This window comes from Phalacrocorax aristotelis, chromosome 3, assembly GCF_949628215.1.
Source record: "Phalacrocorax aristotelis chromosome 3, bGulAri2.1, whole genome shotgun sequence".
Classification (NCBI taxonomy): Eukaryota; Metazoa; Chordata; class Aves; order Suliformes; family Phalacrocoracidae; genus Phalacrocorax; species Phalacrocorax aristotelis.
In genome coordinates this window covers 111,806,732-111,824,102 of record NC_134278.1, presented here as the reverse complement: position 1 = coordinate 111,824,102, position 17,371 = coordinate 111,806,732, and the positions used below count along the sequence as shown (strand labels likewise).

At 43.5% G+C, this 17,371-nt stretch overlaps 1 protein-coding gene across 3 annotated transcripts in view; it reads right to left on the bottom strand.

Moving 5' to 3' along the window:
• The window catches only part of TTC7A (tetratricopeptide repeat domain 7A), a 184,957-nt gene that overhangs the window by 45,748 nt on the left and 121,838 nt on the right, over positions 1–17,371 (bottom strand). For all 3 annotated transcript variants that reach the window (XM_075089097.1, XM_075089096.1, XM_075089098.1), the window contains 3 exons: positions 16,989–17,105; positions 12,952–13,049; positions 6,046–6,180 (listed from right to left, as the gene is read on the bottom strand). In XM_075089097.1, the coding sequence (XP_074945198.1) occupies positions 6,046–6,180; positions 12,952–13,049; positions 16,989–17,105 (350 nt within the window). The remainder of the gene's footprint in view (positions 1–6,045; positions 6,181–12,951; positions 13,050–16,988; positions 17,106–17,371) is intronic.

Sequence of the window (17,371 nt, the reverse complement as noted above, 5' to 3'; positions counted from 1 at the left end):
CAAAAGTTACTGAGCCGCTGAGGAAATGCTAGTATTCGGTACCCCTGTCATTGTCTGGGTACCACTGCCGGTGCACCAGGTTTCTCCCCATCTTTCAGCAAAGGCTCTACAGACTGCTTAACAAAGAACATTGCTAGCTGATGCCTGTATCCTTCACAAGCAAGCATTCACACACATGTGCACGTCTGCATGTCCCAGATTTCAAGAAATGGCATGTGCTCTTTTAAGCCTGCCCATGCCAATGGATTATCAGTCCACAAAGTTTCATGTCCTGCTGCAGCAATGAGAAATATCCAGAAGCCTCAGGAATGGGGGAAGCAATCCAAAATGCCCAGTACTGACATAAGGCCAAAACTCCTTTTAACTTTCTAAACATATTGTTGATAGAAATAAAAATAAACCAAGTTGGGGAGTGTAGATCAAAACCTAGTATCTCCCTGAGGGCATTCAGATGAAGAGAAGTGGGGAATTTGGTCATCCTTAGCCTGTACCAGAAAAGCCTAGGACAGAGCTTGCTAAACCAGGGCACTTAGCAGAACCACTGCTGGCTTAACTTCACCAGTCACATTTCAAAGGGGACCAAACCGGTTCACTTTATCATTTCTATCTCCAGTGTGAAGTGTTCCTAATCCCTCCTAGTAAGTAACACTGCAGGGCAGCCATCTTTGCAGTACATCTTTATTCTCCTCGGCAACAGCTGTGTAATAAAGGACTCCCTCCTGCTCCCCCTCTCCAGGCACCAGCTTTTCACGCTGCTTTATGTCACTGTAAAGAGCCACAAAAATCAGATGCGCTTATGGAGCTCAAAAACTCAAGCAGTAAATGGGGAAGTTCTAAATTTGAAATTCTAAAATTTGAAAGCACTTTTTTTTTTTTTTAACAAAAAAGAGAAATATTACAATTGCTTCAACAACCAGTGCTGCACCACAGGACAGTATCTGATCCTAGCTATTCTGGCAATGTCAGTAAAGATGACTCCCAAACCTGATAAACACCTTTAATATCAGAGCTAATAGCTTGAAGGGACTTAGGATTGCTAAAAGCTTCAGGAAGGAAAAGCATTTAAATACCCATGTGCAAGCTGTGCAAATATCAGCTGTGCTGGGCGAGCTGAGGGGAGCAGCGGAGGGCCTGGCCATGCCCTTGGCTGCTGCTGGGGTGCCTGCTGTGCGGCTGTGCGGCCGCGGGCCAGCCAGGGTTGAAGATTCCAACCCAGTGGCCCCGACGACACGTTCTCGTGGAATGAAGCCCATCTCCTCTAACACAGCTTTTTCCCAGGAATTGGCCCATATGGAATAAAATAAATAAATCACAAGCGTTTTGTGAAGGAAAAAAAAAGTTCCTGCTGTACATAACTCAGGGGAGCAGATGTTTTTCCATTAGCTCACTGTTCTCTGCTACACTGGCTCTCTTTACATTTCTTGTTTGGCATGTTCATTATAATATTTTTTTCCTAGGGTAAACTTTAGCACGTTACTGAGACAGCAGGTAGCCTACTGCAACCCCGCTGTGAGTACGTGGAATAGTTATCCTAGTAATTTTTCTTTAAATGATCCTTTAAATTAGCCCTAGGTCTACCTGGTAAGGTTCGCAGACTGTGCTTAGCAGGCATTTAGCCAATCTTAGATCAAATTACCAGACCTACTTTGCTGTGAGTGGCCATATTTGGTAAAGTATTGGGTTAGTCAAGAAGCTAAATTGTCAGATATAAAGTACTAGTAAAGACAAACAAAGTGGACACTGTAGTCAAAAGTATAAGCTTAAAATAATATAGCAACAGGAGCTGGAATATTAGAACTCTTATTAAAATTGCCTTGCAGCATTCTAAACTGCTCTGTATAAATAGAGCATACATTTATTACTGCCTGGAAATATAATCACACATACTTCAGATAAGAAATCACTCCAGTTACCCAAAGTGCTTAAAACTATTAAAACTATTTATTTTCAGTACTGACATGCTTTGCTCTTTAGGTTAAAAGTGATCAAGATTTTGGTCATAAATCTGAACAACTTCAAGTACATTTTCCTTAGCCGAACAGCATGATTGTATTCGCTAAACAGAAAAGAGGACTACTGGCATGATTTTAAAAAGGAAATAAGGGGCAGAAATAGTTCGTAGGACAGACATTTCTTTTGGTAACACAAGCAGTATCATCACCAGTAATCTCTAGGATTCCCCTTGCAGGTCCTCCTACAGTAAGAGGTAGAAGGAGTTAACTTGCTTTACCAATACTGTGGAAGTTCCTTCTAAGTTGAATTCAAGCTCTCAGTCATGAAAAGTAGAACAAAGAGGAAAAAACGGGCATATGGATCACATAAAGACCACCCCTCCTGGAGCTGCACCACAGCAGCATGTGCACTGCAGCACTCTTTCTGGGTACTCCTTGAAATAACCTGTTTCTTAGACTTGGGGCCAAGAATAATGTTTAGGCTTATTAATGTTATAGCCTAATGAGACAGCTCTCTCCTTTTAAGAAGCCATTACATTTCAAGAGGACTGGGAGGTTTTTGTTAAAAAGGACCAGACAAGCTGTGTTAATCACAGTCTTTGCTACAGAACACTTGAAAACAGAGTATGCCTATTAGTATTCCTCCAAGCATGCCTGCCGCAGGGAGTGGACAACCTCTCTAGTCTTTGGGGACAGCAGACCTTGTACTCTTCCAAAGGTAACTGTGACTACTCACAGGGAAAACAAGATATGGAAGCCCACTGAAGAAATGTACTAAGTCCCCTGCTGCAGATGACTGTACTCCCAGCTGGTCCTACAAGAGACGGCTGGACATAAGATTAACAGTGAGGATTCACAGTTTTATTTGGATGCGTGAAAGAGAAAAAGAGGACTTTTTCTAGAGACCATAGATCCAACAAGTAGCTCTTTGGTTGCTCAGTAAGCCACAAAAAATTAGCTTGCCAAAGTTCGCTAGGCACTGCTGCACGGTAAGCCAAGGTGCAGCATCCATTATAGTAGTGCAGCAGTTTTGGACTTAGTGGCTGCACTTACGAAGATGCTGCTTTATCACCTTCCCTACATAACTGTGCTGTCATAAACCCAGAAAAGTTACAGATAAAAACACTAAGTCTATGCCCTCTTATGTGTGAGATAAGTATCTTTATCACAGGACAAAAGCGTTTAACTATTTGCACAGGGTTCACAGCCTCACTTGCCTTCAGCCGCTGTTAAAAGAATGCACATGTTCTCATGGACTGACTGTGGGACCTGTTAGGAGCGCAACAGGGGCTCTCTAGCTCCGAAGGACTGAGGATGCTTCTGCAAAAGGCAGGAACTCCTATTGCAGCTGCAAGTGGAGGGTGACACAGTAACAATTCCCTTACATAAGCACCTTCTGATAGCTGCCACCCACTAACGATCCCCTTGCAAGCATATGTGCTGGCTTTATGGCCTGGCATGACAGCTGGAGGGCTGTGAGAACAGCCTCACATAGCTGTGGGATAGCTGGTTTTGTATGCCTCTTTCCAGTCTAAGTGCAGAAAGCTCTAACTGGATCAGTTGGTTGGTACCTTTAATTTTCATGCCTTGGGATATGAAGAGGCATGGGAACTGTAATGGCTCTAATGGAACTCAGACACAATTGCAGCCTGGTGTTCTAAATCCATGGCCGGCTGCATCCTGTTGGTGTCTGAAAAGGACGGATGCTTTGTTGTAACTTCACAGTAGTATGAGGTTAGGAAATTGTAATAATTTTATCTAAAGATTTATGATTCATGCTAAAAAGGTTAAAGTGTTAATGATAACAAAAACAATACATGAGACATTTCCCAAAGGCAGATTAACATTTTTTCCCTTTAGAGACAGGACACTGAGGTATGAAAAAGTTAGGCAACTTGCCTAGAGTCACAAGATGAGTCACTGACTGAAAAAGGACAAGTCTAAGTTAAACCTGATATAAATCTACGGCATACTGGTGTGGCTCTATCATGAATATGAAGGGACTCCGGATGCAGGCATCAGAATGTTATGCTAATCGCCTGTTGCTTTCCACAGCTGTTGATTTTGGGGTGAGCTGTAACTCAAAAACATGTGACTACCTCAACTGTTTTTAACCACACCTTTCTGTTTAATTTGCTGTTTATGACATATATCTATTTTGGAAGTTATTAACTTCTTACAAATATACCTGTTCCTCCTTTCCCCTTCTTCTAGACAGGAAAGATTCTAGTACAGAGGATCAGTGATACCTTTTTGGACTACTCCACTCACAAAGCCCGGTGTAAAATCTGACCCACTTCAAAGAAGTCCTCTAATTATTCAGGCACCGTGTCCTTCTCTGCAGAGAGTAAAGACTACTCCAAAATACCTGCATCTCTCCTCATACCTCAGGATACCAGAATGCAGAGACTTCCACACTACTGCGAGAAAAGAATGGGCAGTGCCTCACCGAGAGCCCATTAAGCTACATCCATAACAGTAACTGACTTCAGTAATGAAATTACAAGGCAGTCACAGTATGTATTTTCAGAATATCAGTTCTGATTCAAGTCTAGTTAAAAGTAAGCTGAAATGAAGATTTTAACAATGATCGAATAGGACAGAAAAGTTACAGCTTATAAAAATAAATTATTTCTAAAAGAATTAATTAACACCTTCGTGAAAGGCACTGATTTACACTGAAAAGTAATCGTAGCAATTCACAGCTAGGTCGCAGCAAGCACTAGGTCTTTATTGCTTTTGTCTTTTCACAGAGCACCAAAAATGTAAACAGCCTAGAGGTATCTGCAGGATAATGGACAACAGACACCTGACTTCTCACCACAATAAACTCAATTTTTTTTTTGCTCCCCACCAGCCTCCTCTGCAGCTTTAAATCAGGAGCATAAACTGAATAAAGCAAAATCTTGCTAGTGATTTTGAAGCCCACAGCACATCATTGAAATTTACATACCTGCAAGCCACTAAGTGAACCATGTGATTAACTTAAAGGATGATGCATTCCATAAGGTAACTTCTTTTGTTCTTTAATAGTTAGCCAAATTCTAACAAAAAGAACGTCATGTATTTTGTTCCAGAACTGAAGTCTAATTGGTAGGAAATGGCCCACAAAACCCGCTATAAAAATCTTTGCTTAGAAGTAGGGTGAGACTGCCAGGTTTTATGTGAGAGTTGTCAATTGTACAGATTAGCTAAAGGAGAATTTGAAAGGTTCTCCTGCATACAGAATAGCAAGTTGTCAGCAAAGTTCCAGTGGGCTCGGGCTCTGCTTTTTTTTTTGTTTTTTCATTGCAAATGGTAGCAGAGTCATCTATGAAGCAATCACAGCACTCAAATGTGATTTCAGGCCCACAACTGTGGGCCCAGTTGGGGAAGAAAAGCTGTGTCTCTTAAGAGCAAAACTGCAGGGTCAGAACTCTTTCTATCAGTCCTGAAATGCCAGAATGCAAATGGTAGGATGTACTATGCAACTTCGTTCCTCCTCAAGTGTCCTACATAACATCTTTTTACGAGATTGCAAATCGCCTCTGGGTAGAGTTCCTTCTCACTGTTCTCTTTTCCCTTTATGTGCTCTTCTGTAGCATCTCTGCATGAGTGTCTCAATCTGACATTCAACCCACAAGTCCTTGGGAGATTCAAACAGTCAAGGATAAAATTAGTGGAGGACTTGTTCTTTTTAATAATTTTCACTTAAACCTCAGCAAAGATGGGAAAGCTCCCAGTCTAAATAACATTTAATACACAGTTTGCCCAGTTTTATTGGGGGGAAGCATGTATGAAAAGGAGAATGAAAATAATTGTCCAAATGAACTACCATTTGTTAATGAAGAACTACCTGCCCTCCTCTTTTAAAAGCATAATTAAATGATGACTGAAGTTTTCTGTGTGTTACAGAAAAATAGAGCCGAGCTGAAAAATCGCATTACTCCAGTACTTTTTTTGTTATATTGAATCAAGTAAGTGGTATTTTAAAAACCGTCAGGGCTAGATATGCAGATTTTCTGCCAAAATAAGGTGTTTTTCAACTACTTCATTAATACTTATCTCATTCACCACTGGAGGGAAAAGGAACTCCAGGTGGTCCAGGACTTACCGGCTTGTAGCCAAATTTGTTCTAGAGCTGTCCACAGCTGCATAGGTCCTTGCTTCATTGCGCTACTCTGCATAGTTATTTCAGACATGGCCTGCTCCAGTCTTGATGCAGCAAGGGAAGAGGCTCGCTGTGATCCTATGGACCAGACAAACAAGAACAATAATGCATTTTATACTACTATGGGATATTTCTTTGAGTCATTAAGGCAGCAGGTCTGATTCTCCACTCACTGAAACTGAACCCTGCATCAGTTTTATGTAACAAGAACTCCACTGAATTCTGGCATGACCAACTGGAGAACCATGTTTTATGAAAGGTTAATTTACTCAAAAAACCCCACTAAATTACCCAAGGGCTGCAGCTCAAACAAGCGAATTAAGATACAGACAGTGATTTTATAAAGCTCTGCTTAGCATTTATCAAGGAAGCAACCGTATTTTGCTCATTTGGAAAGCAGAACTCTACCATCAAATATTTCCCACAAACACTTTTTAGTACCCCATTTTACAAGCACACTGTCACCATACAAATACAAAATATGTTCCTCTAATGTAAAATCTTAGTACAGCATTACAGAGTAGCTTGGCACCATTTACACAGCACACACATTTCAAGTGACATCAATATTTTTCTACTGGTTTAGAGGCAGCATGGTTTTTCATTTAACCTTGGGGAGCAGAGAGCTCAGTGCTTTGACTATATTATCCTTTAGTATGCACTGCAACATTTATGCAAGAATAAAGCATTTGGCACCCACATCTCTGGGACAAAGCATCACATCAGAAGCTACTCCCAGAAAGAATACATGGGCAGAGAGCACGTTCGCCAGTACAGCAAGTGGGATTATACTGGTGAGCCGACCTGTCAGAGGGCTACTAAGAGGACGGTAACAAAAAAAGAAGCTACAAAATGAGATTTCAGAGTTGGCTTTGTAAAGCTTTGGTAAAAAGTATTTTAATATACATAGGTTTAATGTGACTTCAAGGTTGATATAAGCTCTTTCTGTGAAGAGCTGCTGTGATTGAAGCACTTGCGCTGATTAGCATTACTCTTCAATCTATCCTTACAGGCAGACCTTGTAGACCATAAGATCCCAAACTTAAAATCCTGCTTTCTCTCACCACAGCCACCCTGAGGGAGCAGCAGGGCCTAGGAACAGGTACTTGTAGAACCTGGGATGGCTCTGAGCAAGGGAAGGGACAGAAGGGCAAAAAATCCGTTACAAGGCATATGCATTAAGTGGTCTCTGAGACAGACAGAATGCTTTCCCAGCTGGAGTGTGCTGAGGAGAGGGTTGCCAGACCACAGCTCCTTGTGAGCAGACCATCACTTGGAGCCAGGGTGCCGGCAGGCAGAGCAGCGTGGTCCCGTTGCCATGGTTCCCTGGCCAGAGCTCCTCTGAACGCTGAGCTGGGACCCAGTCTTCTGCAAGGTGCGAGGGGAGGCACATTTCTGCCCCACGCTCCTCTGACACCTGTGCAGCGCAGTGCAGGATATGGCCCACAGCTTTTAGCTCACCCGAGGCAGTGCTGCCTGCCTCAGAGCGTCATGGCTAGGGAAAGGCCACAAGTACAACTAGAAGCCTAAAACTGCTATGGGAAATATTTTTCCCATTATCTCACTGCTAACTAATGTCATTCATTTTAAGCAGGAGAACTTCAAAACAGCCCTGCAGCGCAAGCACCTCCCACGGCTCCCTTGGAAAATGCAAATGTGCTCTTCCTAGATGCATTTCTTAAATTCCTACATATTTTCAAAGCTATTCCTGATCTAATGTTCCAAGAGATGACAGTGCAGTAATGTAGCAATTATGGCTTTAATGGTACAGTAAAAGCCATTCTGCTTTGCACCAAGAATTTATTATATTTAACAGATTGATCTTCAGCCTGTTTCACTGCACAGGATTCCTCCCCCTGCCCTGCCCACTCACACTCCTCTTCCCTCATTCCTCCTTCCACCTGGGAGAAATTTCACCAAAACTCCCAGGAATTCAAGACAGACAAGGGTTGTTTATCACAGGGAAAACTACCAGGCACTCACCCCCAGCCATCCAAAACACAGACAGCTTCTTTGCAGGGCAGAGGCAAAAGAAAACAGTCACATGAACAGCTAGTGATGTTATTAGGAGCCCTCTGAAGTTAGGGCAGACCTCTTGCATTCTAGATTGAGAAACTTGGAAAAAATTACACAGGCTTTAGGGATTTTGCAGTAAGCCTAACCAGATTCTTATATTAGCACTCCTGATCATGTTAGCATGCTCTGAAAGCAACTTTCAGTATTACATTTCTCTGCCAAGACTGCCCTCTTTCAGACAGGCTTTCTGGAGCTGTGTTTCTTGCAAGCACCCATACATAATGCTGGTCTGATTGCATTAGGTGGGCAGATGGGCTGGTGTTTTATTCACATCCCCACAGAGCTCAGGAAAATCCTCTTTTCCTTGCAAGTCAATCCAAGGAGACTGTGTCACTGTAAAGCACCTTTATTTATTTTGGAGAGGTTCACTCACTGCTGTGAGGCTGAACAGCCACTTATGATCTACTAAAGCATCCTTCCCTCACAAAGCAGGCTTTACAGGAATATCACTATGAGCTAGCTGCACGCAAATGAACACGAGTTAGCTGCTCCTCTTCTCCTTCTCTTCATTAGCCAGGTAGTTGCCAAGGGGGAAAAGCCTGCAATTTGAGACTGATCTTGCCCAGTGCTGTGGGCTTCAATCTCCACAGCAATAAAAAAGGAACCCAAGTTATTTAGAAATTTACAGCAGAGGCTCTCTGCATTTAACAGCCTTTGGCATTCCAGTTCTTTGATGTTTATTTTCTTTTCCATTTCAGCCCACACAGGGAAGGAAACCACTCCAGGCAGAGACTAGCCAATCCCTCCCCATCCCTGCCCAGCCTCAGACACAGATATGTTTCTTGTTCTAAACACGCACACACCAGATGATAAGGTGTCCATCCCAGCCCATACCCACACGTTTGCTACCAGTTCTTACCCATCTCTGCTGAACCGCTCACAGGAGTGATCCTTAAAGCTTGTCTGCCAAAATAATGCCCTGTAAGAGAAGGTCTTTGCCAGCCTGGCCCTTCAGGACTGAAGGTGGCTCAGCCACAGCTCTGAACCTCAGGCAAGCAATATGGTGACCCTGGAGGTGGGCTGAGGGTACTGGAGCCAGAAAAAAAGTATACCTCTAACACATACCACCATCTCCTGAGAGACGCATGGTATCACTCTGACCTCAGGGTGGCGGGGGAAAGCTGGAAAAACTTCAAGCGACATTAAAAAAAAGTCTCTAAATGTCCCATTATAAAATGCCTCTTCCTAAAGAAATGTAGATCTTTATATGCTAAAAGAACACAGAAAACCTGTCTCACAGAACTTTAATGTCATGCCTCAAAATGCATACAAATGTTGGCATAAGAAGATATCATATCAACTTGTTATTTTAGTGCAGTCTCTTTCTCTTTTTAACAGCTCCACTAGACAGAATATAAACTTCACATTTTACAATAAAGCCCTCCACACATTTTGGAAAGAAATCATAAAAATAACAAAATTTATTTTGTCGTGATGAGCTCTGCGTATAAGCCATATGAAATTTATCTAAATAATTTTAAAGCACCATTCTAGGGTTGTTGTAAGACCAAGAAGGACCAAGTTTAATATTTTGCATCTATGAAAAAACTGCTATCAAAATAGAAATGTACCTCAGTAGATTTACTAGGCTTATAAGAAACACAGAATTCCCTAGCCTAAATCACTTCAGGCAAGAGCATTGTAAGATAAGACTAAACCAAAAAAAGAATGAAACAGCAAGGCAGCTGACTGATATTGGTGAATTTAGTTAGGAACACTGCTTCCGCTAGGAGAAGATGAAGAAAATAAAGAAGAATTAATCTTCCTGGCAGCAAACCTAAAATTCTGGCACAGCAAATAATCTCATTGTGGTCTGAGGGAGAGGCCAGTGTCAAACCCGACTGCAGTAATCCCCCCTTCAGTGATGAGCCCAGAGATCACAGAGCACCTGTGCTTTACAGTGATACTGCCGCACGCTCCCGGGAGATTTCGCGATGGAAACCAGAGCCTGTTCCAGGATGATGCAAAAAAAATCAGACCACCTCCCTCCTTCAGAGCAGCCAGCCAGGCACAGCTGCAGCTCTGGGGAGGCACAAGGCCAAAAGGTGCTAGAGCTGTACTCTCTAATCTTATCTCCTATGGTCTTCAAAAAGGCTCTCAACTGGGACAAGAGACCCAGCTACCTCCTTTCTGCACATGGAGAACAGCAGCACCTAGAGCCTGCAGAGCAGCAAGCCACAGACCCTTCTGAAAACAGCCAGCACTGGCCCTGTGCTGAGGCGGATGGTATAATTTCAGTACAAGCTCTATGCTTACGTCCATTTTGGGTGCAACCATGTTAGCATGGAAACCTAGATTCTCAACGTGGAGGAGGAATACATTTCTTGGCTAAAATCAAACTGCATTCAGTGCAAATCACTTTATGTGCATGAAAAGCTGTTTTAAAGCTTGTACTTTACATTAATTTGCTCTTTCTGGCAGGCAGTACCATGGCATGCAGCATTTTCTGCTGAACTATGGCTGCTCCATTGCACACTGGCTGCTAAAACTGGGCTAAGAGCAGGCTGGAACAGGCACCCAAGCCAGGTGCTTTCTGAGGAGGGCACTACACAGAGACCAGTCCCAGTGCTCTGCTGCGACTCTGGAGGAGGTGCTGCAAGTCTGCAGCAGAGGACCAAGCAGGAGGCAGGAGTGAGGTCTTAGAAAGGTGGCACCCCAGCACATCAAAATATTACAGACACTGCTGGTGACAATGCGGTCTTAAAATCTCAAATGATACTGTGAAGTGGGCATAGCCCAAACCTGGCCATACTCCTTTCTCCTGACAGTTACAAAGCCAGGCAAGAGCACAGGATCCACACCAGGAATGCCTTTTACATACCATTAAGCATCAGCTAGAGCTGAAGGGGCAGAGATTAATCCAGGCTCAGCCCCACAGTCTACCCACTATAAACCACTCACTGTTTCAGCAGCAGAGTGGGAATTGCATGGATAACAGTAGTACTGTGACAAATAATATTTTTTTGGTTTTATTGCTTTCCTAGTAACGCCTAGTGGCTGATGGATTCTGCAAACTACCTACAGTGTTTTCCAAGCCATTTTCATATATTCACTGAAACTGAAATTCCATTTTATTGCCCAGCATCAGGGATGATGGGGGCTATTTCACAAATCTTCACAATTAGCGAAGTGATGACTATCCTAAATGATTTTGTATCACCAGGAAACTTTCATTTCATAACCACTCTCTTTTCCCCATAATTTTTAATATGTCAAAAATCACATATTTATATAGTAAAGTATCACAAGGTTTAGGTGCAAATCCTAAACCAAATCACCTTCTAATAGGAATTGACACTCTCACTGAAGTTTCCAAAACCACAGTAATATCTGGCTTGATCAAGACATCTAAAAAGGATTAAAAACTGGCTGGATGGCCAAGCCCAGAGAGTAGTGGTGAATGGAGTCAAATCTGGTTGGTGGCCAGTCATGAGTGGTGTTCCCCAGGGCTCAGTGTTGGGGCCGGTTCATTATCTTCATTGATGATCTGGATGAGGGGATTGAGTGCACCCTCAGTAAGACTGCAGATGACACCAAGCTGGGTGGAAGTGTCAATCTGCTGGAGGGCAGGAAGGCCCTACAGAGGGACCTGGACAGGCTGGATCATTGGGCCGGAGCCAACGATATGAAATTCAACAAGGCCAAGTGCCGGGTCCTGCACTTGGGTCACAACAGCCCATGCAACGCTACAGGCTTGGGGAGGAGTGGCTGGAGAGCTGCCTGGAGGAAAAGGATCTGGGGGTGTTGGTTGACAGCTGGCTAAACATGACCCGGCAGCGTGCTCAGGAGGCCAAGAAGGCCAACGGCATCCTGGCTTGTATCAGGAATAGTGTGGCCAGCAGGAGCAGGGAGGTGATCGTGCCCCTGTACTTGGCACTGGTGAGGCCGCACCTCAAGTACTGTGTGCAGTTTTGGGCCCCTCACTACACAAAGGACATCGAGGTGCTGGAGCGTGTCCAGAGAAGGGCAATGAAGCTGGTGAAGGGTCTACAGAACAAGTCTTATGAGGAGCGGCTGAGGGAGCTGGGGTTGTTTAGTCTGGAGAAGAGGAGGCTGAGGGGAGACCTTATTGCTCTCTACAACTACCCGAAAGGAGGTTGTAGCGAGGGGGGGGCCGGTCTCTTCTCCCTAGTAACAAGCAGTAGGACTAGAGGAAATGGCCTCAAGCTGCGCCAGGGAAAGTTTAGGTTGGATATTAGGAAAAACTACTTCACCGAAAGGGTTGTCAAACATTGGAACAGGCTGCCCAGGGAGGTGGTGGAGTCTCCATCCCTGGAGGTATTTAAAAGAAGGGTAGATGTGGTGCTTGAAGATATGGATTAGTGGTGGACTTGCCATTGATAGGTTAGCAGTTGGACTCAATGATCTTAATGGTCTTTTCCAGCCTTAACGATTCTATGATTCTATGAAATCTGGGGGGAGGTGAGGGGGGAAAGAAGGAGGAAAAGAAAGGACTGAATCACGCAGTTCTTGCAGAAGCATACTGAACTCCCATCTAATACCTTTCATGCCCATCTCAGAGAGCTTTGTAAAAGAAAGCAGGAATCCGTATCTTTGCTTTATGCATGGGAAGCCAAGGTACAGATAAACTACAGTGACACCTTCTGCAGCGGAGATGGCCCTGGAGACAGATCTGGACCTCCTGACCACCAGCCCAGCAAACACATGTGCGTGCAGCCCCCTTTCCCCCCCATCTCGCCAAAGGAAATAAAGCATTCCTCCCTCGCAAAAGCATGCATTTAGGATGGGAAAGCACAGTTCTTGTTTCCTCACCAGAATCAGTATCATGAGCATCCGGTAGCGTGAGATGCAGCCCGTTATGCTTTTTAATCACTGGTGTTTCGGTCACACTACTTCCTTTCTCAGAGGCACTGTAAAGAAACAAAACTGTGTTACCTGGCCACCTTCCAGTGGAGAGACAACATCTCCTCAAAGTCGGCAAGAGTCTCATCTAGCTGCTACTGGAACTGAAAACTCAAGCTGTCCAGTTGCAGGCAATCAGCTTCCTGAGTGTTGTTTTAACACCTGCACCCTGCCAAAGGACAGGAAGCTCAGAGAGACAGTGCCCAGCAAGGGCTCCAGGGCACATGCCAGAATCAGTTTATGTGGCTGTTGGGAGTCTTTGCAAACTACTGGACGAGGAACATGTTGGCAGCTAGAAACCAGACCAAAGGAGGCCACGCAGCAGCCCCATGCCCAGGAAGAACCATCATCCCTTGGGCTTGTCTGCAGAAGGATTTGTTCCCAGATCTGCTGTGCTGATCCTTTTGAAATAGACCAATTACCACCTTTCACCCAGGTGCTAATTTCTTCGTTTCAAAGGGACTGTTTTCTCCTCTTCCACCTTAGTTCTGTTCAGAGGAGGAAGATAAAAGTTACCACATAGCACTACTTTATGAAAGGAAGACTGTCTAGTCTGCTCTTCTACCAGATTTCTGTCCTCACAGGAGACATCCTCCAAAGGGAATCTCAAAATAAATTAAAAAAAGAAGTGCTTAACAAAAAAACCCACCACCAAACCACCAGGAAAAAAAAAATGACTGCAGACCTCCTGAGCCTTCCTGTCACCACATACTCTGCCATCCCTCCAGGATCAGATGGTGATGATATCTCCTCTCATCATCCATTAAGGGACAAAATATCATAAGGAAATGCGACTGCCCTGGCTACTGTTTCTGGCACATTTCCAAGCCTGCAGCTCAGCCTTTGGACAATAGTCCGCCCATGAAACAAGCTTTCAGAGTCATGATTGCTGTGGATGCCCCATCTTCCAGTCTGATCACTCATTTGGTAGGGATTGCACAGGATTCCCTTGGCTTTATGTTAATCTAGCAGAAGAATTAGCTGGGGACTGCTCTTTGGTTTTAAGCATGACTATTCTGTTATCGCAGAAACAATAGCAAAAATAAACCAAGTCTTGTCCTTCCCAGCTAACAATCTAGGACTGAAACCCACTTACTGTCATTCATCATAGTGGTAAATCATATTTCAATAGCTAATTAACCTTTTACGTGGGCTTTGGGATCAAACATTATGGTTTCTATTAACAGACCCTGAATTCTTGGGCATTTGACTGCTTGCACAAATCTCTGGCCTTGACTGGGCCTCCCTCCCTTCCATACTGGTTCCCACACTGACATCTCATTTGAGACTACCATGTGGTGACAGATACAAGGGAAAATCAAATTCTCTGTCCTGCACCTCTGTCTTGCCCAGCCAGGATTAGCTCAAGCGTCATTATCCTGACTGGGGGCTGCTGGTGGAACCACAGGGGCATTTCTGGGGTGTTGCACATGCAGGAACATGGCAGCTGTGCTTCAAAATATTACTCCCACAAGGCAAGCGCTGCGTTGATGCAGCAGCCATCACCACAAAGTCACTGTTCAGGCTCATGGCTGAACACCAGCTTATACACAAAGGACAGGTTAGGAGATTGGTGGATGGGGTAAGTTCGGCCACAGTAAAAACTGACTACAGGAAAGCAGCTTGATGAGGTGGCCTCAGTTAACAAATATTCATCTCAATACAGTCAGCAGCATGGCCTTTCAACTGCAAAAACAGACCGAAATCCCAGCCTGAAAACCAAGTGGACTGCATTGTGCAAACCTGCAACTCCCAATGGCTTTATGCTGGAGATGGGCTGAAGATGAACTGCTCCTACCAAGCTGCAGTACAAGGCCTTCAGCCAAGAAAGCTTTTCCATGCGCCACAGAAGGGACAGTAGCCAGATAATTTGCCTTCTGCATACAACGCTGGAAAGGCTGACAGTGGGACATCGCCACTCCACTGCCTGTGTTTTTAAAAGGTAGTTGAGACAGTGCGTAAAACGGTCACAAAAATTGCTGAAGGAAACACTTGGTTGTGAGAGACTGCAGAGGCACCAGTTTATCAGAGAGAAGACAAGAGGGGACTTTGAGCATGGCATATGAATAGTTGCCTGGGGAGAAAATACTGGGCCCAGAGAGACACTTTAGTCTAGCAGAGTCATAGTAAGATTGCAAAGCAGGGAAACTTAGGCCAGGCAAACACCAATAAATGTAACTAAAGTGCAATTTAATTGTGTAGGCGATTAGCTACTGATTGAACTAGTAAAGAGCATTGAGTGCAACAGCTCCCAACTTCATGTAAATACAGGCTTCTCTTTTCCAAGAGGCCCTAAAAAATGTCTGTGTCCAAGTCTCACTGATAAGAATTCCCCGTAAGCTCCTTTGCAAGCCCAACCTGGAATAGTTTACGTATTTGTTGGCTGACACTGCTGCAATTCGCTTAATACAAGGGGCTTCTTGGGTCACATAATCAGTCTAAAACTGCAGGTGCCAAGTTCATTCTTGTTACCTTTCAAAAGTAGTACTTCCCAATACAAAATGTTTGCACAGTATTTTTTGAGAAAGCCAAAAAGTCCCAGTGGGAATAGCAGTGAAATACACATTAGAGTTCCTAAGAGCAAAAGAAAAGCAATTTGTTTTGTTTAGGCTTCTATGGCTAAAGCTTATCAAAAGCCTCTAAAGCTATCACATCTTGGGTTTTAAGTATAATGGCCAAAGCACAGCTTGGGATCCGAATGAAGTCCAAAATTTTTTGTCTGTTTTCCAGTGTACTCTCTTCAGTCTCAGGTTTGCAGCTCCCCCTTGCAAGAGTAAATCTTACTCAGTCCTAATTGTTCAGCATGGATTTGACCAGCTTCATGAGGACTACTCATGGGTATAAAGATTATTCATGTGAGATGTACATGACTGAATCCTTAGCTAAAGAGACTAGGACCTAAGGAAATCAATAATTCCAGCCTGTAAGAGACCATTTCTATGCTGCTATGTAAATATCTTGATTTTTGTGCTTGGTCTGCCTCTTATTAGCTAAATCAACAAGGAATTACTAATAATCCCTCAAGGACAACGTGTATATAGACATGCATCATTCTGTACATATACTTCTAGTGTTTATAAAGCTTATGTAAACGTATACAGAAATTGAGGAACAATACAAGCTTCATCACTGTGCTGTCACGACTGTTGTCATCAAGCATGCTACCCTTCCCATCAAACACAACCTCTATTGACATTGAAGGTGAGAGGTAAGTACAGTCTTGCGATAACATTGCCAAGACAGTTGTACTGTGGTAGCATGACTGGGACAACATCCAAATGGTGTGGGAAGGAAGAAAATCCAACCTGGTAACTTCCACACTTTCTAAACTTTTCCTTTTGGAGGGGAGCAGATCAGAGGGAGGGAAACAAACAGGGAACCTAGCACTGTTTAAATGCAGATTTACTAGGACACGGGAAGGGAGAAAGATGCTACACCCTTCATTCCTTTCCTTGTCCAATTAGCAGCAGGCTAGGCAACCAGCGTGCAACCACAGCATATGATAGAGTCTTGGCCATGTGCCTTTCCTTAGCTCACTCAGTTCAGGACTGTGTCACCCCCACAAATTCCTGTGTGGTGCCAACTACTGCAGACTGTGAACAATAGCTGATGGATGCTCAGACTATTGGTTAAAAAAAACCCACAACTGCCTTCCATTCTGGACATCTGAATAGAGACGTTTAGACATTCAGATCAGAAATTCTTGGTTCAAACTGCTTCTTTAATCTAAAAACCTTGATATTTTGTTTTGTTGTGGTTTTTTTAATCATGCCTATTAAAATCTTGCCTTTTTTCTTTTAATCACAGCTAGAAACATTACTTATGTTTCTTTTTAAACAGTACTGTTTATTACCCTTTTTGCAAAATAACTTAAGTATCTAGAAAATTGAAGATAACTGCATCTCCATTACGAAATCTGAACTTGTTAGACAGTGGAGCAAGCCTACCTGTGCTGTAAAACATTATATACCATCTGCCACATCTGCAACATATGTCTGCACGTCACCAGAGCCTCTTCAGGTCCTTTATGTATCCATTCCAGTTTTACTTTGGTGAAGAGTAAGCTGCAGAAAAAGAGTAACTTCTGTTTTACTGGCATCTCATAAACGTGAAGAAGCAGTATCACTCTAGCAAGATCCTGGCAGCCAGCATTTTTACTTGCTTTGTATGTGCAGCAATAAAAGAAAACACCATAGCACAAAACATTTCATTTGGCTCAACTTTGATTCCCTGCAAGGAGATGAGAAGATTAACAGTATTCCTCAGCTGCAGTCAAACTTGCATCACAAAGCTGGCAGGACAGTGTTAAAAGCAACACATTGCAAAGCTA